Source organism: Calypte anna, chromosome 1 (assembly GCF_003957555.1).
Source record: "Calypte anna isolate BGI_N300 chromosome 1, bCalAnn1_v1.p, whole genome shotgun sequence".
NCBI lineage: Eukaryota > Metazoa > Chordata > Aves > Apodiformes > Trochilidae > Calypte > Calypte anna.
The window spans coordinates 155930833-155956656 of record NC_044244.1 but is presented as its reverse complement, the minus strand read 5'-3'; the positions used below and the strand labels follow the sequence as shown (position 1 = coordinate 155956656).

Sequence of the window (25824 nt, the reverse complement as noted above, 5' to 3'; positions counted from 1 at the left end):
ATATGTTCCTGCGTGGTGGTATTGCAGCCTTGGTTGCACCTGAGTGTTTAGGAACCTTTCTTCTACCTCAGACTGCTTCAAGTTCTTATAGGAGCTCTGGGTTTTCAAGATTCTGGTTTTTCAGAATCCCTTTAGGCTGATGAGTTGTAGGAGCCCACATTTCGTGAGCAAGTGTCCCAACAACAGCACTGTAGAGCAAGGAGTGGGACTGCCTTCCTCTCCTCTTCCTCTGGCTGTCTTTCCAAACTCATTAGCTATGTGTCTGTTCCCACACATACATTTAACTGCAGGAGATTTCAGAGAGTGAATCCCAATTTTACAGGAACTGAACACAAAGGTTTAAATACTTGTCTTTGAGAGGGAGACATTAGATATGCCCCACTGAGCTGATACCCGTTTGGCTGCTTCAGATACTCAGGTATTTCAGATAGCACTTTGAATTCCCTTACAGCACTCATTAATTTCTCCAGTGCTTCTGTGTCCTATGCAGAACTGTGCAGAGGTTTTGCTTTTAAGCAAGGCTGCTGTGCAATAGGACATACACAGCCTGCACCAGAGAGGTGATCTGGGTTTCCCTCTCTGAAGGGTGTTGTCAGGAAACTGCTGTGCATTCAGTTGCACCATTGACAGTACTGTAGATATTCTTCCAATTACTGACTCAAAAGTGTTTGTTGTTCAGGTTGTGCAATTAGTACTCCTACTCAAGTACCTGCATGTGTGCACTTCAGTTTATTTTTAGATTGAGCTTAAAATGTATTTTTACTCTGGCCTGAGGGCCTTTATAAAACTTAAGCTAACTGAGTGAATAAACAGGTTAGATTGCACCTCAGATATAATTTAGTAGTACAACACACAGTTATTTATGACTATTGTTTGCTGTTCACTGAGTTTCACAATGGAGTGCATGTACTTCTTTTGGCTTCTTGGAAACCTTGGTACCCTTAGTTAATATGATGCCTGATTAATTTAATCTGATTCACCAAATACAGGACCTGTACATGACCTGTCTCTGTTTACATCAGTGTAACCATAAAATTAAAACAACATAATGAGAATCTATGCTGTTTATGCCTTCTGTCCCAGCTTATGAACTTTCCACCTTCACTTTCAAAAACATGTTTACATAGCAATTGTATGCTTTATGCAACTTAAATGAAAAAATCCACCCAGTAAAGGAGCTGCTTTAGACATGGCACAGCATGCTCTGGTTTTGCAGGGTGCTCTGCTTATTTTGGGCTGTGCAGCTCTGTAGATGTTTACTTGCTCAGGTTTTTATGTACATTTTCCATCGGTTCTTATCAACTGCTGATAATTCACAGAAGTCAGTATGGTGAATATTTGTGTTTATGTAGATGTTCTTATTTTTTCATATAAGTCATTATCTATTTCAGCAGTTCGATAGCTGCAGAGAAGTTAAAAAAATGAGGTTTTAATTGGGGTTCAATCCTTCAGTTATTATAGTAAATATTTTAAAGTTAAAAAGAGCAGGATTAGTCATGTTTCTATTCAGCCTCAAAGGTTAGAAACTCTTTGTTTTTAAAGTTTCCTCAAGTTTCTTGTTGCATTCATGGGCAACCAGAGTTGGGACTTTAAGAAGAAGATATAAATATGTAAAATACAGAGCTTAACAGCTGGGTTTTTAAACTTAAAATAAATATCTTTAAAAAATTGTCTCATCTAGGTATACCATAGTTGTATTTTATCATGCTAAGCAAGGCAGTCTTAGAATCAGCTTGGAGTAAAATTAACTCTTCTAAAATTATTATCTATTGCATAATTTGGGGATTTTACAGTTTTACATGAATTTGTCTACATGTCTGAAGCACTTGCTTCCTACATACCTATTTATGGTTTTGGCACTGGCACAGGGCTTCAGTAAGTCTAATTTTGCTGTATTTCTTAATACTGTAGAAGTACTCAAGATGTACTTTGGTACTTCTGTGTGGAACCTAATGAAAACAGTTTTCTATGTTTGAACCTGAGCAATGAAGTTAACCATATGCCTCAAAAGTGTCAATTCATTGCTAACTCTTAAACACAATGAAGTTTTATTCTGGGCACGATAGCAGACATTCTAGAATTGGGGCTATTTTACGTTAGTATACCTAGGGATTTGCTACATAGTGAGAGCAGTGTACATAGAGTTTCTTGGCTGTTTCCTTGAGAACACATGCTTTCTGAAAGAGGAGTTTGAAAGCTGTTTTGCCATAAATACCAATTATTTTCTTTGCGTGGGTTCTCGCTTTCATAGTTGTGATAACTGTTGCTTTGTGCTTAGTGGGCCAGCTCACAGTGCTTATTGTAGAGGGTAATGAATGATGTTTATTTGTGCTGTATGGTTGACCACATCTGGGGGTGAGAACATGGTGGCAGCTAATTGTCCTGGCAAATGATCAAGCTGCTATAAAACAGGATCTTGTGTTAGGCAGGAAAGTAAAGTCAGAAGGAACTGGTCATGCTTTGCTCCTTCTGCTGGTTTCTGGTGGAAATGACAAACATTAGCTGTGGATTGATACTGAGATCTACTCTGTAGCATGCATTTATTTAAGTCATGCCTCTCTCTAGTCAATTTGCAGTTACTACTTGTAAGTTAATCAGTTGTGGTAATTTCCAGTTTGTAGAGTTGTGGCCATCTGCATTCACAATTATTTTGATTCTGGGCCACTTATGTCCTTCACTTTTGAACTGATCGTGACAGTAAATGTTAAGAAAAAATAGCCCTGCTATTTTTTGTTGGTGTTCTTGGCATCAAGCAGCTTCCTAGATGTGGGACTGCTGCTGCTTCTAGTTATAATCCCAAGTAACCGGGCAGTTACCTTTGCTCTAGGCTTAGTAGCACTGAGTAGAAAAGGCTGCTTATTCCTTACAAACCAAGGAGTACTTTTGAGTGAGCCAAAGCAAAAGGAGTAGGGGGGGCAGAAATAGCATCTGTTGGACTGATGAGAAACCAATTGCTCCAAAAGGTTGAACAGATGAGACTGACAGACCACCAGTGAGATACCTTTCCCTGCCATTCCCATGGCCTTGGTATTGAGGTTAACAAGAATAAAAAATGAAGTTTGTATGTTCTGCCAAATCTATTTGTCAACAGTGAGGTTTTAAAATAGAGCTTAAATAGTATTCGTATATCTGTGTTTAAAGAGACTTGATCACAGCTCTAAATAACACAGCAGATTTGTGGTATTAACTAGTCATGTGATGGAGAACAGCTTTTGAGGGCTTTTGGTCTCTTCTAGTTTTGAAAACCAGTTTATGACATCTGACATGGCAAAATACACCTGCTAAGACTAAGGTTATGCAATTGACTACTAAGCTTAGGTATAGGTATGTTCCTAGCCCCCTCCCTTGTATCACTGTACATAACACTTGTCAGGACATAATAGATCCTATGACAAATAAACATGCAATAGTATAATTTGGGTTTCATCTGTACAAACTTTGCTTGTACCTGAATGAGTTTGATGAAATGTACATTTTTTAAAAATTTGCCTTTTCCTTGCACTTAAAAAACGTTCTCTCTACTGTTATTTTGTGAAGAACATGTAGATATTGTTTATTTTACCCTTTGAAAACATGTTTAAGAAACAGGCAAACTGAAGGACAGCTATATTCATATATTTTGCTGGATGAGATAGGAAAATGTAAATTAAATAAATAAGCTTTCACCTTTTTTTGTCTACTCTCTATAGTGTCACTTACTAGACCAGATGCCTTGAAAGCTTAATGTCAGCAGTAGGTAGGAAAAAGAGGTGCCCTGTTCTATTATTTGGTTAATCCTCCAGAAACAGTTGAAAAAAACCCCAAAATCATGCTTATGTAATCAGGAATTAGATTCTGTAAAAAGAGAAGGAAAATATGGTAGCTTAAAAGCTTGCTATGGGATTACAGTTGTTTTTAGCACTTGACAGCTAAGCATCTTTTACTGCTGTGTCTCTGAACTCCTATAACTGATAATTTAACTGCCAATTCAGTTGTGTGATGATTGATTGCCATGAACAAGTCCTTAAAGAGCAATACAGATTTCATCTGGGTTTTTCTCCTAGCTGTAGTGGTTTTTAGCTCCTCTGTTGCTTTGTGTGTTGGCACATCGTGATGTATGTGATAAATATATAACAAAACAGGGTATTCATAGAAAATGGTAAACAAGGCATTTGCTAGCAAAGTTTTTTTGAGCACACTTTTAGATGTAGAAGGCTGTGCTGGTCCTGTGTTTCACAGCTGAACTTTGTTATTTTTATTTTGCTGGAGAGTAAAAAATGCATAATGAACAGATTAAGATTTGATGATTTTTTTTTTCTCTAGAAGCACTATTCTATTTATAACTATAATATTTATAACTCTAAATCCTTTTTTTTTTTTTTTCCTCTTGTCCCTCCCATGTGTAACAGCTAGCCGATGGCGGAACCTCTTCTCTACACCTGTCTCCTTGGCTTTTCCCTATAGTCCTGTTGCAAGACTCACCCCATATACCAATGGCTTTAACAGTCCCAGCTTCTCTAAAACCTCCAGTAAAGCAATACTAACACCTGAACGGACAGGTAATGCTTATCTTTTCATTGATATATGGTGCTTACAAAATTGCTTCATTTAATCTCATCTTGATAGTGTTTAGCAGCAGTACCGATGGGATGATTTTGTAGACTGTCATCTCACAGGGGAGATTTTTAAAAAAAAAAAGTTGTCTAAAAGTTGGCAATTAACTGGTATAATGTACCTATCTTCTGTGTCACACAGCATGTTGCAGGAGGGCCATGCTAGTAAGCAGAGCCTGTCTCTCACTAGTGGTTTACCTTGAGGGTAGTTGTGACTGTGTCAGCTTAAACAGTTCCCAGCTTTGCCTGCCCTTTACTGCTTATTTCTCCCCCACTGTGATGCCTCCTTATGTCTACAGAAACATTTGTGCAGCTGTGCAATTAAGTTGCAGGGAGAACTTACCTATTATGAAAATAGCTGGTAGAATCATGGTTGTTTTCAAGCTAGCATTGTTGCTGCAATCCAAGGTTTATTTCACATTTGCCACTTATTTTCCAGGGACACAGGAATTTTTTGAGAAATACAAACTTTCTATGGGCTGTAAATTGCAAAGGGTTGGATTTTTCCTTCTTTGTTTATGAGTGTCAGGAGCCAGTTTGTATCTGTGACTTCTCTTAAGCTGCAGTGGCAGAGGGGAAGATAATCTTCTGGGGAAGAGGTATTAACATTTTATTGCTTGCAGGAGCAGGTGTGGTGTAAGGAAGTTACCACTGGTGTCACACTGATCTGTGTGCAATTTTCTCTACAACACATAAAATCAGTGCAGAAAGCCTTGTTGGAGATAAGGACACTGCTGGTGAGATAAAGCTCCAGACTTGATGCCTAATGTAGCTCTCTACATGTAAATGAGATGTTTAGGTTCCCCTATTCTGTGGAATGTAGTTCAGTTCTTAAATGAAGCCATCTACTCCTGTTTCAGATACCCTCAGGTACCTTGTTCAGCTTCCCACTACTGCTCCAAAAGGGCACAGCTAAACATCAGCAAAACCTCAAGAACCATTGTATCTTTGCAAATTTAAGAAAGCAAATAGATTTACTCCTTAAAATGCTCCCAAAGCAAAGAAATCCCCTGGATATCCTTTTCTATTGGAGCTATTGTTAGAGAAGAGCTGAATTTGGGATGAATTTTAGGTGGCTGCTTTGAGCAGTGCTGGAGGATGCAAACACATCTGTGATACAAGCACAGCTGATGAGCCATCATCATAACAGTTCTTGCCCTGCAGGCTGTGGGCCTCTAGTGGTCTGGGGGGTATTAGAAAGTAATTTACTGTTTTATTTGAAGAATTTTTCTTAAAAGTCGGGCAACAACTAACTCACACAACTAGTTGCAAATAGGTTTGTATTTTCCTGTCATGCAGGAAGAAAGTAGAGTCCGGTGCTCTCTCCAGAATGTAGCTTCATGAAGAAGGCAGGACTTTCTCTGGTATTCTGTAATACGAGAGACTCTGTCTTGATTGTATTCCTTGATTTATCTGAAGATTATGGACAAATTAAAAGAAAATACAGTAAAATTCAGGCAAGTGGCTCTGATATGGAATCTGAGTACTGAGCAGAAGTTGGTGATCCATACACAATTGCATTTCAGAATAGACTACAGAGAACACAGTCCCATGAGGATTCAAAATGCAGATGTGTTTATACTACAGTAACTAATCTGAGCTGTAACAGAACTGTGTTGGGTAAATTATTCATTGTCTGGGCTACATGATGCTATTCTGGGAGCAAGCAGAGGAATTCAGAATCCAGTACTGCACTTATTACTTCTCATGTGTATCAAAGCACTTTGCAGTTTGCTAGTGGATTGCACTACACATGTCAAAGTCTATTTTTAATGCAGATTATATTTTAAGCTACTGTAACACAAAGGGTAGATAATAGGGATATAAAGTTGGTCAGATGTATTCACAGACTAACAGTCATGTTTTCTTGCATAGGTTACATTTCTAGGAGTTCTCCTTTGAGCCCACAGTCATCAATAGACAGTGAGCTGAGCACCTCGGAGCTGGAGGATGATTCCATCTCCATGGGATACAAGCTGCAGGACCTCACTGATGTTCAGATCATGGCTCGTCTACAGGAGGAGAGTAGGTGGCTTTTCTTCTTTTCTCAACAGTCTGAAGGTTTCCCATAACAAACAAAACTGCTTCAGTCTGGTCTCAGTCTCAGTGGGTCTTTCTGATACAGTGTTCCCTCTTGAGTGCTGGATGGAAAAACTCTTCATCTGCCCAGGGAAAGTGCACACAATGTTTGGTTCAGGTTAATTGTGCTGGATCTTCCAGAAAGTGATGCTTGTGTATTTCTGAATCCTAAGTGGCAGCTCCATACCCATTGAGAACATGTAGTTTTAGGGGATTCCTAATATCGTCCTATATTAATGACAATTATTTTATTTCTGGGAAGGAAGGATGCTAAGGCATTTTTCTCATGCCTGCATTTTGTGAGAAAGGTAAAAATAAGCACCTCTCTTGGCTTTCTTTGCCTCTACTTGATTTTCTTAATTGTTGGATGAGCATTAAAATAAATCCCTTTTTAAATCCTAAATTGGGGCATTTAAATTTAACATTTTGGTTGAGAGTAGTAATTATACACAAATCTAAGCCCAAAAGCTTTTTTGGTATAGATTATAGTTTGTCTAGATAATAATTATTGGAAAATGTCATTTTTCATAAACAAATGGCTTTTTGATTTAGAAGTCACTCAGACAATAAGTGCAATAGTATGTGGCACATCAAGGAGAAGATGATGAGATGAAAAACAAGAGAAATTCAGAGATGGTGACTGGAAGAGAATACAAAGTAGTAAGGAACTAAATGCAATAAAGAAAAAATGTGAAGAAGAAATTAGAGCTGTGGTCTGTCTGCAGGTCTGAGCAGGCCAGAGCAATAACTTGTCAGCATTCAAACTTAATGAGTGTCTGGTAGCACTCTTTTTGCTCAGCAGAGAAATTAGCAAGTGTGAACTTCCCAGGACAGTCAGCTGATTTACCAGCTAAAAATTATGTGTGGTCTCAATGTGGAAAATTTCTGGTGTTTTGTCAAAGTTGTAGTATCAATTTTTAAATGGAATTATTACTATAAAAGATTCAAAGGATTGCATTACTTAAATGATAGCACTCATCTCCTTCAGAGTAAGATTTAAGAGAGACTTTGGTACTCAGCTCTTTAAGGAAAAACACTGTATCTTCTAATCTATGTCAGGTCTAATAGTTGTACATCATCATTTTAGTAGCAACTGGTACAGAATGTTTGAGCACATGGTGGTTGTTGTCAACTTAATCCCTTGGATGGTAATAGTTTTATATTTGCATGCAGGCACGCTGTCTTCACAGCCACACACAGACAAAAAAAAAAGAAACAAAAAAAAAGAAAATAAAAGGGGTGGGGTATGTGGGGGGAAGCATATTGAGAACTTCCCATAATGCTAGCAAAAACATCTGTCAAATCTGAGGGCTTTTTGTAAATCCAAGAAAGTTGTTATCTGCAGCTATTGGTGGAATTGCTCAGCTCCTGGAAATGTGATGTAGGTCCCCCTTTTTCCCTGGCAACTGCACAGGTGGGAAAAGGGAGGGTGTACAAGTGCTGAGGATGTTTCACTCTCACTTGACCCAGAGAAAAAATGCTCTTCCAGTGCTAATAGTGGGAAGGCTTTCAGTACCTGCTGAAGAAGGGGATGGTAGGATGTGTTCATGTCTAAAACACAGCGGTGTTACCACTAAGCCTTGCCTGTGAGACTGCCTGCTAACAGGAATTAATTCTGGTTCAGGAAGGATGGAGAGTTATATCTACAAGAATTCTAAATTTAGGAAATGTCATTGTCAGCATTTTCATTGCATAAGTATAAAAAGATAATAGCAATAACTCAGAAAACTAATTGGCTTGCATGAGTATAAAAGGATAATAGCAATAACTTGGAAAACTAATTGGCTAGGTGTTAATTCTTCTAATTTAGGGTGTTTAAAAATGCTCAATATTCATGTAGTCTTGCTATTGGCAAGGAATTAAGCACCTCGTAAAAGCAATTAATCTTATTTTGAGAGAAGCATCTAAAACATCTCACAAGTACTGAATTTTGAAGATGTATATATGTACGTATGTATGTATTTATTTATTATTAGAAAGGGATCTCAAGTGAAATAGGCCAGGCTTAGGTGCCTGGAAGGTAGACACTCAAAGTTAGATCAGATGAATCCTGCCTCAGATCTTCAGCTTGCTGATATGGTAAATCCAGTTCTTGCTCTAGAATTTCGCCTGCCTACTTACTTGCTAAGCTTTCAAGATTGAAGTGCATGCTAAGAGTTAATCACATAGCAGAAACTAAATCCTCCTCTTCTTGGTATTTGCAGGCCTTAGGCAAGATTATGCTTCAACTTCAGCATCTGTGTCAAGGCACAGTTCAAGTGTCTCTCTGCAAGCAGGAAAGAAAGGGACGTGCGGTGACCAGGAGTACGATCGCTACAGTCTTGAGGATGAGGAAGAGTTTGACCACCTCCCCCCTCCACAGCCACGGCTGACTCGCTGCTCCCCCTTCCAGAGAGGGATTCCTCACTCACAGACTTTCTCCAGTATCCGGGACTGCAGGAGGAGCCCAACCTCCCCCCACTTCCCTTCAAATACTTATCAGCAGCCCTACTACTCTCCTCAAGCCCAAACTCCAGAGCAGCAACCAAACAGGATAAATGGAGGTGGGTTATGTGGTATTTTCTCTGTGCAAAGTGCCAGTGCCATTTTAAAGGTCAAGTTGTGTCAACAAGGTGAAGCAGGTTTTGGTGTGTGATCAGTCCCTCAGTTCTGACAAGCAGTTTAAGGCTGTGCAAATGACTGAGGTGTGTGTTACTGTTGAGTAGTTTGTCACCAAGTGTAATCTGTGACTTGGTTATGCAAGCTGTTGCTTTGGTCTGTTTTAAGTGCTGCAAGTGTGACCACAAGGGAAGAAAGAAGAAAAAGTAGAGTATCTTCCAGCAGGCTAATAGTTTGTTACAAGAAAGGATGAGGCTTTCAAGCTTGGCCTATGCATGTCCATCATGAATACAGTAAAATTCAAAATAAGGTTTTGTGCTTTTAGTTCCCTTCCGTTCTCCTGAATTTGCTGTTAATGCAGTTATGCTGTAAACCATGATGAGTGCTGATAGCAAGGGTCTACACTCTGTCTCCTGTTCCAGACTGTTAAAGCCATGGGAGATAATGTCAGTCCCAAACTGCCCTGAAGAGCCATTGTTGCTTTTTGCGCTGCATTTGAGATGTATTCCAGAGTGTCTGGAAGATTTGTGTCTTGGTGCTTACTCTCAACTTAAGTTTCCCTCTGTTGTTGCTGTTACTTTCCTTTCATTCCTTATTATGGTCACAATTTTCTTCCTCCAGCTGCATCTTATTTTTCTTTTCCCTCAATCTTTTTCCCAAGCTAACTCAAAACAGTTCTCAGACACGTTCCTGTTTGTAACATTAGAGATTACAGCTCACCCTTGGGCAAGAAAATAAATGTGGTGTTGTTCAAAACAGTTGCTATTTATGGAGCACTACAGGTATGCATGCTGCTTTCCTGACAAATAAGATGTGGCAGGCTGGTGCCAAAAGCACTTGCATTCAAAGAGAGATGTGGCATGGAAGTATAATCAACAAGTAGCAGTATATAAAGAAGGATGAAGTTAACAGAGGGTAGAGCAAGGTAGGTGTTTGGTGCTGCATATGTATTAATTTCTGTTTTTTCTTGCTGGTGAGCTACAGAAATGGGACAGCCCTCATAAGCTTGATAAAAATGTTGGTGAGATAGAAAGGAAATGGAGGATAGGAAAGAAGATGGGCAACATGTGGTGCTGTGATCTTTTATATGGTCCCCAAATGCTTTTTAGGTTTGGGGTTTTGGTTTGTTGGGTTTTTTTGGGTTTTTTTTTTGATATGTGTGTGTTTCATGTCAGTGTAAATGTAAGCATTGGATTCTCACATGGAAACCCCAAAAAGTACTTACAGGACACTAAAAGTACTAGACTCCTAGTTTATTGACTAGGAAGCAATAAATGTAAAGGCCACCAATTTTACCACTTTTCTGCCTTTTTTCACAATAACGTTTTGTTGGATAATGTGGTTGGTGTTGCTCAGGTTGACACACGTAACTTCAGTCACATGCTTGCTGGGTTGGCAGACAGTCCTATAGTAGCCAGTGCCATTATCTTTAGAGAGGATTTATCTCTTCAACTTCTGCACCTTCAACATGAGTCTGATCCATTCAAGTGGCAAATATTGATGGTGAGAAACATTTTCCTTCGACTGTGTTCTGTTGGCAGATGAGGAGTCAAGGGTTTGCTGTACTGTGTGTGTCTGAGTAGTATTATGACAACATCTCATTGGCACTTCTCATCTTGGCAATAATTTCATTGTCTGTCAGGAATTCCTGCATGTTGAAATTGATGTAAGGTGCAGAATAAAAATTTGCCTGCAGCTCAGTATGATAGACAGTGTGTTTTCACACTGTTACCGTAATCCAAGGCAAATGAGAAAGAGGGGTATGATAGATGGGCAGGGGTTAGACTATTTAGTTATGGCTTTCAGTATATGATAGGAGCATCATCCATAATTAACCAAAATCACACATGACACATGCTGTGCTGCTCTCAGTAGTTCCAAAAGTCTTCCCCAATCTCTCTTCCCTTCCAGTTTTGTTCTTGGGTGTGCAGTCAGCTGTCTGGCCACTGGTTAGTCTGATCTTTTACAGACATCTTCATAAAAGAAGAATAAGGGGCAAGTAAATGTTGAATTTTGACACTTATTCTGGGGTCAAAAAACAGTGTTTAGCTTTCACATGATGTCTCCCCAAAACATTGTTTAGCTCAAATACAATTTTTTGTCCTTAGGAGCAAATGGAAGCTGTCCTACCTGCTTTTAGTGGTTTTTTTAATATGGTATGCTAGTTGAGGTTCCTATTCTAACTCTACTTTCACTGGAACGAATATGCTGAAGGTGTGAGAAGCTTGGAGAACTTTAATAAATAGTTCTTCTAGGAGTATCTTGGTTGCCTGATGAGGAGTGCCTACATTTAGATGCTGAGATATGCTCTTGTATGCATACAGACATTTAGTCCTGGAATGGCCCTGCTTGGCTTCACCATCACCATCTGTCAGGGCTATTTAGATGACATGGACAAACCAGTGTCTCTCAAACATCAGGTTGTATCTATACATGGGCACTGACTTGTGTATAGGCAATCTCTCACTGTTGCCAGTGGTTGTTCTTCATCTACAGGATTGCATTTTAGGCAGCAGAGAGATTACCAGCCTGGTGTTTCTGATGCCCTGGAAATAATCTTTTGCCTGTGCTTGGGGTGAGAGTGCTCTTGTAGATGTTTTCCAGCTGTGTTTGGGGCCATAATTTTGAATTTACACATTGTTCTTGACAATGGATTTTAGCAAAGTGCTGCCCCTTGCTGTAATTTTGGCACTCTAGCCTTGTTTTAAATTACTATGCATCTGTTTTAAAAAAACACTACCATACATCTGTTTTAAAATACCACACCACTGAGACCTTCCTCTCAGGCCTGGGTTCTTTTCTCACTTTATTCCATCAGTACATTGTCTGTCTGAATGGTGCCAGTCCCGTTTTTCAGCCAGTCCCCAGCAGCTTGGTGCACTGAAAGGCTCCTGGTAAATGCTGACAGAGAGTGGCAAATGTGTGCACATGTACATGTAAGATGTAAAATATATTGAAATGTGTTTAAGGTGTATTTGGGGCCACTTGTAGCATAAGCTGTAGACATACTTATTGTTACCACTTAAAACATTTTTACCACACACCATTGCCTGTAGTGTGTCTTATCTTTGCTTTCTAATAAATTTTCTTTCCAGTTCTGGCAAGAAAACAGTGATAGAAGAAATTTGCATGAAATCTGTTTTTTTTTTTCCTCTTATTTAATTATGCCCTTTCCCTAAATCACCTGAATTGTCTGTGATGATGAGGTATGTCAGAAAAATTCCATCTATGAACTTTTTAAGGCATTCTGGTTTTCAGGGTTTTTGTAATTGGTTAGTATGTCAGAATTAGATCAGATTAAGCAGATCTGAGAGAGGAAGGGGCTGAAGAGATTTTAAATATCTGTTGCAATTAGCTAAAGTGAGTGTGTCTAGTTAGTGTACGTTTTAAAATTAAACAGAGCTCTTAGTATGCTGGCAATGGAAAGATTTAAGTTTACAACTCTTTCCCCACCCTCTAATTTGAAGTTCATGGTTAAATACTTAAAATGTTGTAATTTACTCTTAATATTAAGAATAATTCATATTTTGTCATTTTCATGTAAGAAGTATCACCATATTTCATAAAATTTGTTCCTGCTTCATATTGTCCATATATGTACATATTACTTGTATGTAAGTAATCTCATTTTAACTTATTACAAAATATTTTTTTATTTCTGTTTGGTCATTTTTTTCCCTTTTTTTAATATGTTGATTTTCATGCCATTTATTAGTTCTGACTTTCTGAAACCGGCAATAATAGAACCATAGTGCTGTGAAAAAAGCCAGAATAATCAGGATCCAGGGTAGACAAGATACTGAAAAGTGAGATTGATCTTCTTGTGTTCATGTCCACTTCCAAGATCTTCAGATAAGCTTACTGACAAATTGTGATCCTGATGCCCCTTATTTCATGTGCTTTTTAAAGTGCCTGTTGGCATAATATGTGGAAATTGGAACCTTTGGGAAATCAGAAATTACTCCACCTAAAGAAGAACTATATTGTAATGCAGAAAAAAGGACAGATGAAAAATACATCCCTTGCTGAGTAGCAGTACGTGCGATCTGGTTACTTTAAATTCATATTTTCCATTAGCTTTTCATGTTGATTTTTAACTTGTTAGTTAGGTTAATACCTTCATAAAGAGGTCATGGATACCATTCACTTTAAAAATCTTGCTTTTATTTTCTAGAAGTTACATATTTTGAGTTAATTTACTGCCTGTTCCTCTGGAAAATTTTTATTCTTAATGATTTGCACATTTTTTTCTGCTCATGACTTTTCATTCAGCAATGAAGGGAGAATTCTCCATAGGAAATTGTTACAGACACTTTATGAAAAAAAAAGGAGGTAAAAATGTTACTTAATCACCTTTGAAGTGATGTTGAGAATAGTGGGTAAAAGTCATGGAAGGGTAATGGAAAAATCTTTGATTTGTTGCAATAGTGTGTGGAGAGAGACACTGGCCAGTGAATCCAGTGTGAGAAAAACGAATAATTCTAAATGAAATGAAATGAAAAAGTGTTCAGTATTAGTAAAATGTAGGTATTGATAATTGTGAAGAATGGTGTCTCTCTCTTAACTGAAAGACTTCATTTTAGGTTGTTAATCTTTATTTCTGTTTCACCATACTGGCATCCCTTTTGTATCAGTTGACAACTTAGGACTTTTAACTAGACCCTGGTGTATTTGGGATGTCATAGATGTTATAAGTAATGTAATACAGATACTAAACTCAAGTATTCAAGGATGAGGAAGATAAATTAATCCCTTAAAGTGAAGTTGTAATTGAGTCTACAGGTTTGTTAACAATTTTGGAACAAAGTGATTATCTATATAATGCAGGACATAATATTTAAACTAGAAAAGCACAGATTTTTTTCGTAATGGGTTTTCCCCAACTTACTTATGCACACAATAGAGATAAGGCAGAGCTGAATTTGCAGGGTTTGTATGAAGGATTTAAATATATGTAAGAAACTTCTAGCTTACCTTAAATGGTGATACAGATTTCTCCAAGACACCAATAATTATGATTCACTGTATCATGTTCCTTAACTTTTGGCCAGGCCTGTGGGTCCTTTGTTGAAATAAAACATTGATAGTGCTTGCAGTGAATAATAATGAATGAATAAATGTGTGTTAAGACACTAAACATTAGAATCAACTTGAAGAAGAGCCTAACTGGATGAGGTATCTTGGCAGAGAGAAGATGATACTTAACAAGAACCACTGCAGAACTCCAGGTCTGGCAGCTCACCAAGTGCACACCTCTTCTGGAGCAGCTTTGCATGCTACATTAATCTTTGGCTGGTGATAGTACTAGGTCAGGGAAATTTAAAAAAAAAAAAAAGCAAAAAAACCCACAAAGAACTGGTGGAATGGTGCAGCCACCAGCAATGCTGAGAACAGAAGACTGAAGGCAGGTGCTGCCTCTTCTGGTGTCCTGCCAAAAGAAGCTGGGCCGCCCATCCCAGGTTGACCAGAGAAGAAATAGTGTTGGGGGAAGAACTTCCTAGGAAAAAATCAGAACTGAAGCAGCTGGGTAAGAGGCAAACTGCTGTCTTTACTGCATCTTCATGGAATGATTGACAAATAAGGAACTCTTTTGCCTGCTTTTTGACATCTTTCTTACCACTGCTGAATATGATCTCTACTGTGGAGTGCTCTTCTCATGGACATTTTCAGTTGAGGGCAGAGGACCCTGTATTTCCCAATTCCTATTTTTTCCTGTGCTGTGGACAACAGGCAGTTCAGTATGGATGTCACACAAGGGAAAAAGCATAAACATGCCTTATAGGTTTTTTAGTCTATTATTCTGCTGCAGTTATGGGAAACAAGGGCAACCTGTGCCACCTTGATCACTCATGAAGTGACCAGCATGTGTTTATATGCATGAACCAATCTGAGAAGGTGGTAGTCCCCAAGAACTGATTATTAACTCACTTGCATGACCTAGCCTTCCTTCACAGTTTCAAATATCTCTGCAATACCATGCCTGTAGGTCATGCTATTACATCCCAAAGAAGACTGGCAAAGGCGGAGATACATCTATCATCTTTTATATGGCTGCATCTTACTTAAACATCACATTTAAGCCTACATTATAGCTGAGACTCAGTAGTAAATCACAATACCTTTGGGTGCTGTAAGAGGTATAGGTTTGGATTTCCTTGCTGGTGTTAATTTCCACGTCTTCTTAACAGAACAAACTGTAAACAGCTAATGATTTTTTTAAGCATGCCACTGAACCAGAGTAGTGCTGAAGAAGTAGTGGATATTGTATCAAATTCCATTGTATATTATAAACAGGACTATTTGGGCAAATTTCTTCTAATATGGGAATAAAGCTCAACTTGTCTGTTAATTTTCTTGTTAGTCTTGGGAGAGCAAAGAGCTCTACAGAAGGAAGGTTTGCTTCTAGCTGCTTGGAAAAATATTTCTTTTTTTTCTCCTGTATTTCCAGCAAGTTTGTGTCTAGTTACATCTCAGTGGCCTGAAATAATATTAAAATCACATAACTCCTACCTTCTGTGTCTGTATTTCAAGCTCACAAGATCCAGCATTTCATTCACAACCCAATTGTCTGTAGGAGTCTTGCTGTTCTTAGGAGGGGAACAGCTGACAGAAAAAATTTTGAGATGAAAGAGGATGCATCATCCAAGGAGATGAAAGCTGCAAAATGCCAGCAAGACGAATGTTTATGGGTTTTCCCAAAACACAAAACTGGCCTGCTATTTTTGTTACTTTTCAGGGCCATTTATCTCAGCAGAACCAAGGACCCATTAAAGAAGTAAAATAGATGCTGGATGGGTGAAATTTTGCAGGTGCAGCAGGAATCTGCTGCCTGAGGACTGAATGAATCAGCAGAGCAGACTGCTGGAACAAGAAGGGATGAGTGAACACAAGAGAAAAGACATGGCCACCCATGAGATGGAGGAAGCCCAAGCTACTTCTGTGCCTTTTTTCCCTGCTATTGTAGCTGCATCCATGGGGCAGTTCAAGGTGTAGATCATGGCAGTGGTGGCTGATGCAGTCCTTGAGTAGAAGAGGATGTAGAGTCCAAGGAATTCTTTTTATATAGCATGATATAAGGATAATATTAGACAAAAAGCTATTTGATGCAGTACCATCGTGCCTACCACCATCCTGTGGTTTAGACTGTTTTTTTTTTTTGTACCAACTGCTCTAATGTTAACCTAGGATTGCAGGACCTATGAAGTTAAGGGGTGGGCCAGGGCTTCAAAAGTAACAGTAGCTACAGAGGTGCCATATTCATAATTTTCTACCAAGAAGACTTGCAGAATCATGAGTATTTCAGAAATAAGGATGTTGGGTAGCTATAGGCTTGCCATTGTTAGCATCCCCAGAGCAGTTTTGGAAGGCTGATAACTGCTGTGTCATTGCTATATCAGTGATATTAATACCACCTGACTGAAGCATGGTGGTAATCCCTTTGCTAATGTTCATTGCTGTACCACTGAGAGATTCAGCTGTCAATGTCAGTGAGGAGTCATGGAAGCACACTACCTCTTAATTCTGATGAAGGATTACCCTCAGGCTGGTTCTTTCTTAGGATTGGGCTGCCATCTAGTTTCCAGGAACTTTTCCTGCACTGAACTCCTCTCTCACTTACCACCCAGACCTACTGTTTGTTTTCAGAAGTATTAAAAATGTAGTCTATTTAATTTATGGGAATACTTCAGCTATTTCCTAGATAGCAGTAATTTTCTATGTCAGATCATCTGTGGTAACTGAAAGTCCACCTTAATTGAGATGGAAAGAAAGGGTGTTTCATCATTACAGGACTGGGGTGCATGATACAGATTCAAGGACAGATAATCACTAATAACTGGGACTCAGGACGCGAGGATATTAAAAATGTTGGACCAAAACAAGGATGTTTTTGACTATTTGCAGGATTCCGTACCAGTTCTTATCATGAGCAGTAGTCATTAAAAAAAAGCTGGAGTTGTAGCTTTGCTGTGATTCAGTTTGCTGGATTTATATAGGCATCTTGCATTTTGAAGTTACTGGTGGTGACTGCTAATACCTTGTATAGATAGAACTGTACTTGTATAGATAGAACTGTACTGTCACTTCTTGTTACTCATCAGTCGTTAGCAGCTTTAAGGATTAGAGGAGCTCAGGATGATGCTAAATAGGTTATTTATTTATATGGACTAATAAACAGAGACTCCCAAGTCCATTTGTTGGTTCCATGGACTGAGCTTGCCCTGTGTGAGCTAAGTGGTCAATGCCAAGCCAATTGCAAACCATGTGTGTTGTGTTGTTCCTGTGCATAAATCCAAAGCAATCATGAAATGCCCATCTTCACGGTGGAGAGAGCAGTTGTAGTTCCCCGTTAGAGGACTAGCATAGCCTTGCTTTCTCTTGTAGTGTGAAAACTGGAAGCATGGATCTGGAAGCATCAAAGCTTATAAATGTCTGAAGAGCAGGTGTCAGGACAATGGTGGTGTCCAGTGACAGGATAAGGGGCAGTCGTCACAAACTGGAACACAGGAAGTTCAACCAAAGCATAAGGAAAAATTTCTTTACTATAAGGGTAACAGAGCACTGGAACAGGCTGCCCAGATAGGTTGTGGAGTCTCTGTCTCTGGAGACATTTGAAAAATTCATGGATGCAATCCTGAACAGCCTGCTACAGGTGAACCTCCTCTGGCAGGGGCTAAATTGGACTAAATGATCTCCATGGTTTAATGCTCAATTAAACAGCAATTAACCAAATGACAGATGCTCTCTATTAATCCACCTCCCCTCCATGATAAAGAAAGGGGAGAGAATAAGGGAGAGAGACTTATGGGTTGGAAACTAAAGTACACAACTTTAATGAAACAGTAATGGTAAAAAAGGAAAAAATGTTAAATATATACAAATATACAGAAAAACAGTACCACGTTCCTCCCACCTTCCCCCTGGTAACTCTCATGTCACCACCAAGGCTGCAGGGCAGCCCTGGGAAAGTCCAGGCTGGACTCCTGGAATCAGCAGCAGTTGGGAGCTGGAGGCAGGAACACACAGATTCAGGCTGACACGGATCAGGACCAGAGGCAGACACAGGGATGGAATCCTCCCAGGGTGCTGAAGCAAACAGGGACAGGGGAAGAAGGGCTGAAGAGAAGAAAAAAGGGTGAAGGCAAAGTCAAAGGGGGTTGGATCCTTGTGATCCTTCAAACTTATACTGAGTATGATGTGTATGGGATGGTCAGTTTTGGTCATCTGTCTTGTCTGGTCCTCTCTGAAAGAGAGTTGCAGGTGTTACCCTTTTACTCTCATCCACTTTCTGAAGCATAAGATGTTCTTCAGAACAGAGCAGTGGCCTTGGTTCTGCAGGCCCGTCTCTAGCTATAAGTATAAACATCAAGCATCATCAGTCCTAGAAGCTGACACTGACTGAGAAACTTTCTGTGAATTTCAGCAAGTCCAGCTTAGCTGAAAACAAAATCACAAGACAGAAAATCAGCTCTATCCTGGCCCAAGCCTTCCCACCCCTAACATTTTGTAATTCTGTCTCCAGCCAGGAGCTGGAGCCTAGGGCTCAGGCAAGAGCTGGTGGCCTCCATACTGACCACAGTACTGGGAGAAATGTAGCCATCTCAGCAGGGACAGCATTTATGCTCCTGAACATGGCCATGAGGCCAGCATTAATGGTGTTCTCAATAGCAACAAGTGACTGCTCTTTCCTGAGAGCCATGCTTTACTGAAGTCTGTCAGCTCACAGGAATCAAGTGAGACCAGATCATTCAGTGTGAGCCTTTGTGTCCCTACCAGTCTCTTGTGATGATACAGAACTGGGTTATTTCCCTTTAGCCCTATGGCCAGAAGAGGACAAAAGAGCTTCACCTTAGTTTACTTAATGCTGTTGTGTTTGGGAAGTTTTCTCGAGATGTCAGATTTCATTTTGGCTTCTCTCTCCAAATCAAGTGTGACTGGTGTTGCAGACATCATCTGACCTCTTAGATACTTGACTTAGCTATTGAACTTCTCCCAAAACATTTTCTTTATGTGAAAGGCCCTACAGGTGTGTTCTGAAAATTCAAATCAAGTACCACAGGTGGGACTGGAGTGACAGCCACCAGATCTGGCAATCATGGTACTCTACCAGGGCTCCAAGCAACCAAACAGTATCAATACTTAGCAGGTTTTGCACATGGCTGCCTGCAGAAATTTAACGTGCTAATAAGGGTAGGTACCAAATGGAAATTTTTAGCAACTCACTGGCATCTGAAAGCAAGACTTCAGTCACTTAGGATGAATTAATCTCCCCTGTTTTCAGACATCTCTGGTGTAGGTACTGGTGTCTGGCTTTGTCACTGTAGCCTTCCTTTGTATTCACTGCAAAGAAACAGGCACATTTAGGGCATGATTCATCTGACCTACTTTACACATTTACACAAAGCTCATTCTTATTATGACAATTCAGTGTTTAAATCCTTCTTATTCCCAAAATGTATCACCTATTGGTATCTTTAAAATTATTTGGAAATAATGGTGCTGTTACAATAGTCAGAAAGGTTTAATTTGTATGTTGTTGATAACATGTTCATAGTTTTCCTGCAGAGCAAAACCTTCCATTGTGTTGAAGTAATTTGTTTTGATTTTGTTCTTCTGCAGAAATTATTCAGAGGCTGCTTGTGTTTGCTGGAAAGTCTGAGATAACTGAATGCTGTCTTCTTTTGCTTCAGATAAACTTAGAAGAAGCATGCCCAACCTTGCTCGGATGCCAAGTACCCCCACCATCAACAGCACTGCTGGCTTTGCTAGTTCTCCAGTCACTGTGAGGAACAGTCAGAGCTTTGACTCCAATTTGCATGGAGCCACTAATGGGATTTCGAGGATGCAGTCGTGTAGTAAGTACTCGTGTTCTTTGACTGTGTGCTAGGAGACAGTGGAATGGTAAAATGAATGTTCTGGTCACTGACCCTCTGCTTTATGAAAAATTAAAAGCAGACTGTGTTCCTTCTGCACCACATTTTGATATAGCTCATTTTTTTTAAGGGTTCTATTTTGAAAAGCAAATTCTTCTGATCTTGTTATGCAATATTGAGAGTTTCATCAACTCTTTTTTTTCTTTGCCTATTCATATATTGCACTAACTTAAAAATTAAAATTAAAATAATAAGTAGTAGTAGTAGTAGTACTGTTGAAGCACCAACAATGCAATTAGTTCATTTAAGCTTACATTTTTAGTTTTGATACTAGAACTGAAAAATACTTTTCCTCGTAATTTATCCAGTGCTTATTTTACGGAAATACGGTCCTAAAATATATGACCTCTTTCCCACTAAAGCTGAGCCACTTTATTCCCAGCAAAGGAGGTAAAGAGAGGGTTATGTTGTCAAGTATAATAAACTTGTTGAATCAGGGAATTAAAATGACTCTCTAGTTAGTTTAATTTAGGTGGCTTCTTGGTGGGGAGATGGAGGGAGTATTCATCTAGTGGATGTTGAATTGTTAATGTAGAGTGTGAACAGGATCAAGATCCAAACCCATGTTTTGTAGCACAGTGGCTGAGGTACATTGAGAGAAAATGGAAATGGAAAAAGTGGATTTTGTTTGACATGGGCAGGAGAAAGGATTAAATATATGTCTCCTGTATCCTGTGAGGTTTTGAAGGGAGGGGCAGAATGTTTTCCTGAGGGTGTTTTTTTAAATTGGTTACATTTTTGTTTTAATTTCAATAATTTAAGCTTTATGCTTAAACATCAAAATCAGACATTAGAAATTTTTGTTGAAATTTTATCATCAGCTAATAGTATTTCCTATATAACTGTTAGGGTAAGTGTTCCATAGAAATATATTGCCAGTATTGTTTAATTGAATGAAACATCTGTATTTTCTCCTGTGTCCAGTGTGTTACTTTATGTGCTTCAGGCTTTTGACAGTTAGCTTTTTGCTATGTGGACTGTGAAGCAGATGTGTGTCTGATGTACGCCAGAGGGCAGGATTGTGTGGAAAATCCATATATAAAGGTTCTGGAACCTGTTGTATTGATTTTAAATTATGGTTTACATAACATCAGCCTTAGAATATACTGATTTATTAAAGACCTTTTTTTTTCACTTTTATAGACGAAGCTTAGATTTTTGTGATGTTTTATAGTGTTCCTTAAACAACATGGTTATCGCAAGTAACTTCACAAAAATCTAAGTGATCTAACAGTGATTAATTTATAACTTCAGTAATTTGTCCTGAAGTTCTGATTGCATAGGTAGAATTAGTGTGTTTTTAACAACCAAATGAAACCTCTTTGAGGGGAAAAAGAATATGGGGTGGGATTTTTGTTCAGGGTAAGGATGGAACATCATACCGTAGTTACACGGAATATAATACAATATTGGATTCAAGGGGTTTTCCAGCAGTTTATAATCGGCAAGTGAATTGCATAGTGATGTGGTTAGGCCTATTCAGATCTCTCTAGAAATCAGCATTACTGCCTGGTCTTACCTGTTTCATACTGACCTTGTTACTTGCTTTCCTACCACTCTTTGCAGTTCCATCACCAGGACAGCTTCAACACAGAGTTCACAGTGTGGGACATTTTCCAGTGTCTGTCAGACAGCCTCTCAAAGCTACTGCCTACGTAAGCCCAACTGTACAAGGTAGTAGTAGTAGTAGTAGTAGTAGTAGCAGCAGCAGCAGTAGTATTCCAGTGTCCAACAACTTGCAGTTATATTCTAACACTGGGATCCCTATGCCAAACAAGACTGCCAGTCAAGGGATTGTAGGGCGCAGTGCTCTTCCGAGACCATCGCTGGCCATCAATGGGAGTGGCATACCCAGAAGTAAAATTGCACAGCCAGTTCGAAGGTAAGAGTTAAACAGGCATTCCCTATGTGGATGGCTTTGACTTGCATTGTGGGTTTGGTTTTGTTTTTTTCTCCTGAGTAGGAAGCTTGACTGTAAAAGAGAACCGTTTCTAGCTCTCTATACCGAGGCACTGAATGGGTGAAGATTTCAGTCCAGAAAGAATTAGGGGCAATGTCTCCTGGTAGTTTCTAGTTGACATTGGTAACTGATAAAAGGTAACCATATATAAATAAGAATGGATCACCAGAATGGATCACCATCTTTCAGTACTCAAAACACTCAAAACTCAGAACAAATTGAAATACTGTATATCATTGCTGTATGTGACTTGCTTTCTTCCAGACTTGTGCCAACTGCTGTTTCAAGCTGACAGGATGAGCAAATTTTAGAGTATGCAAATAGAAAGAGTTGCATTCCTCTTGTAGTAAAAAGCAGTAGACCATAAAAATGCAACTCGTGACATTACAGCATTGTGAGGAAAGAAACATCCTGTATAGGATGGTCTTGGGTTGAACTTGCATCTGTTGAGTTCCAGCTGGGACACAAAGGCAAACAGAGAATCCTGAAGTATTATGTATTTGAAGTGAACTCTGCTGTGAAGTAAATGCATTTTTGTATTTTTTTCAAGAGAACTTTTTCTCTAGATGCTCTTTTTTTCCTCCTGTTTTTTTCCTTTAATGTTTTTTTAGGACAAGCAATAAGGTAAGCTCGAGGAAAGAAACTGTTTTAATCGCCTTATCACAGCTGGGAGTTAAACTCTTAGATCTATGTTCTGTAATTAATAGGTGATGAAGTTTCTCAAAGACAAGCTTCTATCAGCTTCTCTGAGCTCTTCTAACTATTTCTTCCTATAACACATCCCTCCTCATGTGAGGGCCTGCTGCGTGACCACCTGGTTTTTGTTGGATGAACTGTCACTGTCAGCTCTCACAGTTTGTATGCTTTTCACTAGGTACTGGCTGGATCCAGAATAAATTCAATTGCTTGCATTCTCTCTTTGGTTGAGTTACTTGGGGATTAGACTGATGTGACAGACAACAGATTTTGACCAACTGTGGTGAAACTTTGATAAAGAGCCATCAGGTTTTTTCTTTGATGAAGACTGTACCCTGAGATTTCTATTATGACTGCCTTTGCTCTCTGCTGGAAATCTCTCTGTTAGAGTTCTTTATAGCAGAAGGTTTTCTTGCTTTGTTTCTTTTCCCTTTACTCAACTCCATGTTCTCCTGCAAAGCTCTTCAATCTTTCATAGCAACATGGGAGGAAGAGACTTTCTGGGTCATGAAGACATCCTTTGCTATTTCATAACTTTTCATACAACAAGACAGTATTAAAGAAAAACAAAATTGAGACATTTCAGTGGGAGGGTGAGATACTGTACTCTCAACACTGTTTTTATTAGAAGCTGATTCAAATCAGCAACAGGGCTGTTGTCATGGTTCAGGCCCAGCTGGTAACAACCAAGCCCTCTGCTCACTCACCCCTCCCACCTCACTGTGGGACAGGGAGAAGCAAAAACAACTAAAAGCTCCTGAATCGAGACAAGGATAGGGAGGATTCCACTCACCAGTTATAGTAACAGGCAAAACAGACTCAATTTAGGTGGAAAAAACCCCAAAACAGTTAAATGTATCATCAGTCAAATCAAAGCAGGACAAAGAGAAAACAAAACCAGATCTTAAATATCTTCCCCCCACCCTTCCCTTCCTGATTTCTCTGTCTTCTCCCCCTCAGAGCACAGGGGGATGAGGAGTGGGGGTTTGGGGTCAGTTCCCCACATGGTGTTTCTGCAGCTCCGTCCTCTGGGGGAGGACTCCTCACAGTCTTCCCTGCTCTAGCATAGGGTCCCTCTCCTGGGAGAGAGTCCTTCACAAACCGCTTTGACATGAGTCCCTCTGACCTATCACCTCCCCTGCTGCAGGGGCCTCCATGGCTGCAGGTCCCCTTCTGCCCTACCATGATCCTTCAGGTACTGCTCTGTCGTGCTCCTCCCTGGGCTGCAGGGGACAGGCTGCCACCTCACTGCAGGCTGTGGGGAAATCATCCCCCTCATTCCCCTCCTTCCTCACCAATCTTGGAATATCTCTGTTCTGCCATTTCTCTCAGCTGCTGCTCTTCTCTGCCTTGCTGGTCTTTTTTTTTTGCAGTTTCATTTTCCTTGTCTTCTGTAGGTTTCTGACAGAGGTGCATCCATCTTCACGAATCAGGGCTTGGCCTTGGCCAATTGTAGGGATTGAATTGGAGCCAAGGGAGTTTCCATCAGCTTCTCACAGGAGCCCCTCCCTGTGGTAACCCCACCCACCCTCCCAAAATCCCACTGCATCAACCCAAACCAGTTATTTATCCACCTTTAAATGTAGTTTAGCAGCATCATATGTTGCCATAGACCAGTATTCCTTGAAGACAGATGGTCTTTGCACTGTGGGACTGGCAAGTTCATAGGACTCTAAAAGCACAGGCAGATGTTAGCCCAGCCTACAGTTCTTTGAGACTCCTGTTTCATTTATTTATTCACTTGGAAAACAGGGCAACTGCTTCATATGGAATTTTCTTGGAAAGAATTCGGCCATCAACACAAATTTTCTCACTGCTGATCTTTGTCACTGTGAGCATTTCTAAGGAATGGTATTTCTGATTCCCAGTTGAAGAGTCTAGCCTCTGTTACTATACGGAAAATTAAAATAATTTTAGTAATAACTTGATTTAAAGTAAGAAAAGTCTTATGGTTTTGGTTTTGGTTTTATTGATTAGATGTTCAGGGAGAAATGTACATTCAGAGTAAATCTGTGTCTTTATGCCTATGGCCATACTGTTAGGTAGCCAAGTTATTAACATGCTACCCGATGATACTTAAATGGGGTTGTTAAACACTTGGTATTAGGTCCTGCATTAGGGAACTTCAGTATTTATGGTAAGGGGTCAAGCATGTGACAGAGTACATTGAATAATTTGTGAAATAAAATTACAATAGCCAGGATAACCAACTTGGCTAAAGATGAACTTTTTTTCACCTGTCAACATTTTACCCTGCTGGGACCTGCAGAAGTAATGATGTCTCATTGGAGGTGGCTTTAATTACACCATAGACCTTTAGATTTGCATTAGCACGGAGCCAGAAATATACCAGAGTGATACCTCCAAGCAAGCCAGTGTCACTGCAGAAGTAAATCATGTTTGTTACCTTGGTATTTCATATGAAATATAACTTATGCCTTTTTTTTTGTCATTCATTTAATACAGTTTCCTTCAGCCTCCAAAGCCACTTTCGTCACTCAGCACGATGAGGGATGGGAACTGGAGAGATGGCTGCTATTGATGAGGGATGCCCATCAACAGTGGAAAAGAAAGAATGCAGATTTCATTACCCAGCTGGCTGGGTAACAGTGATTTGGGAAAGGAGGGTCACACAGTATTATTTCCCCTGGGATTTTAGTATGTAGCCATCCATAATGCAGTGTCATTTTTAAAAAACAAACATCTTATCAAATGCTAAATATTGCACTTAATCAGTTACCTGAACAGCTGCATTGTTATCAGATTAACAATGGCAGTGATGGCATTTGGAACTGAAGAGAGTATTAAATATGTGCAAAGTTCCAGAATATTTCCTTGGAAAGAACTGGGAGATAATGCTTGTCAGGCAGCTATGCCTGAAATTCTAAGATAATTTATTCAGTTGTAAATGGATCATGCATTTTACTTTGAACTGGGGGGAGGAGGGGCTTACATATGTGCTTGAATT

General features: G+C 39.5%; 1 protein-coding gene across 1 annotated transcript; it reads left to right on the top strand.

Annotated features, from left to right (window-relative positions):
• The first annotated feature begins 6556 nt into the window (after nt 1-6556).
• On the top strand, nt 6557-25398 carry SLAIN1 (SLAIN motif family member 1). The gene is made up of 4 exons (XM_030463612.1): nt 6557-6617; nt 19958-20122; nt 21767-22082; nt 25323-25398. The coding sequence occupies exons 1-4, from the start codon at nt 6557-6559 to the stop codon at nt 25396-25398; spliced, it is 618 nt and encodes a 205-aa protein (XP_030319472.1).
• Nucleotides 25399-25824: the final 426 nt, after the last annotated feature.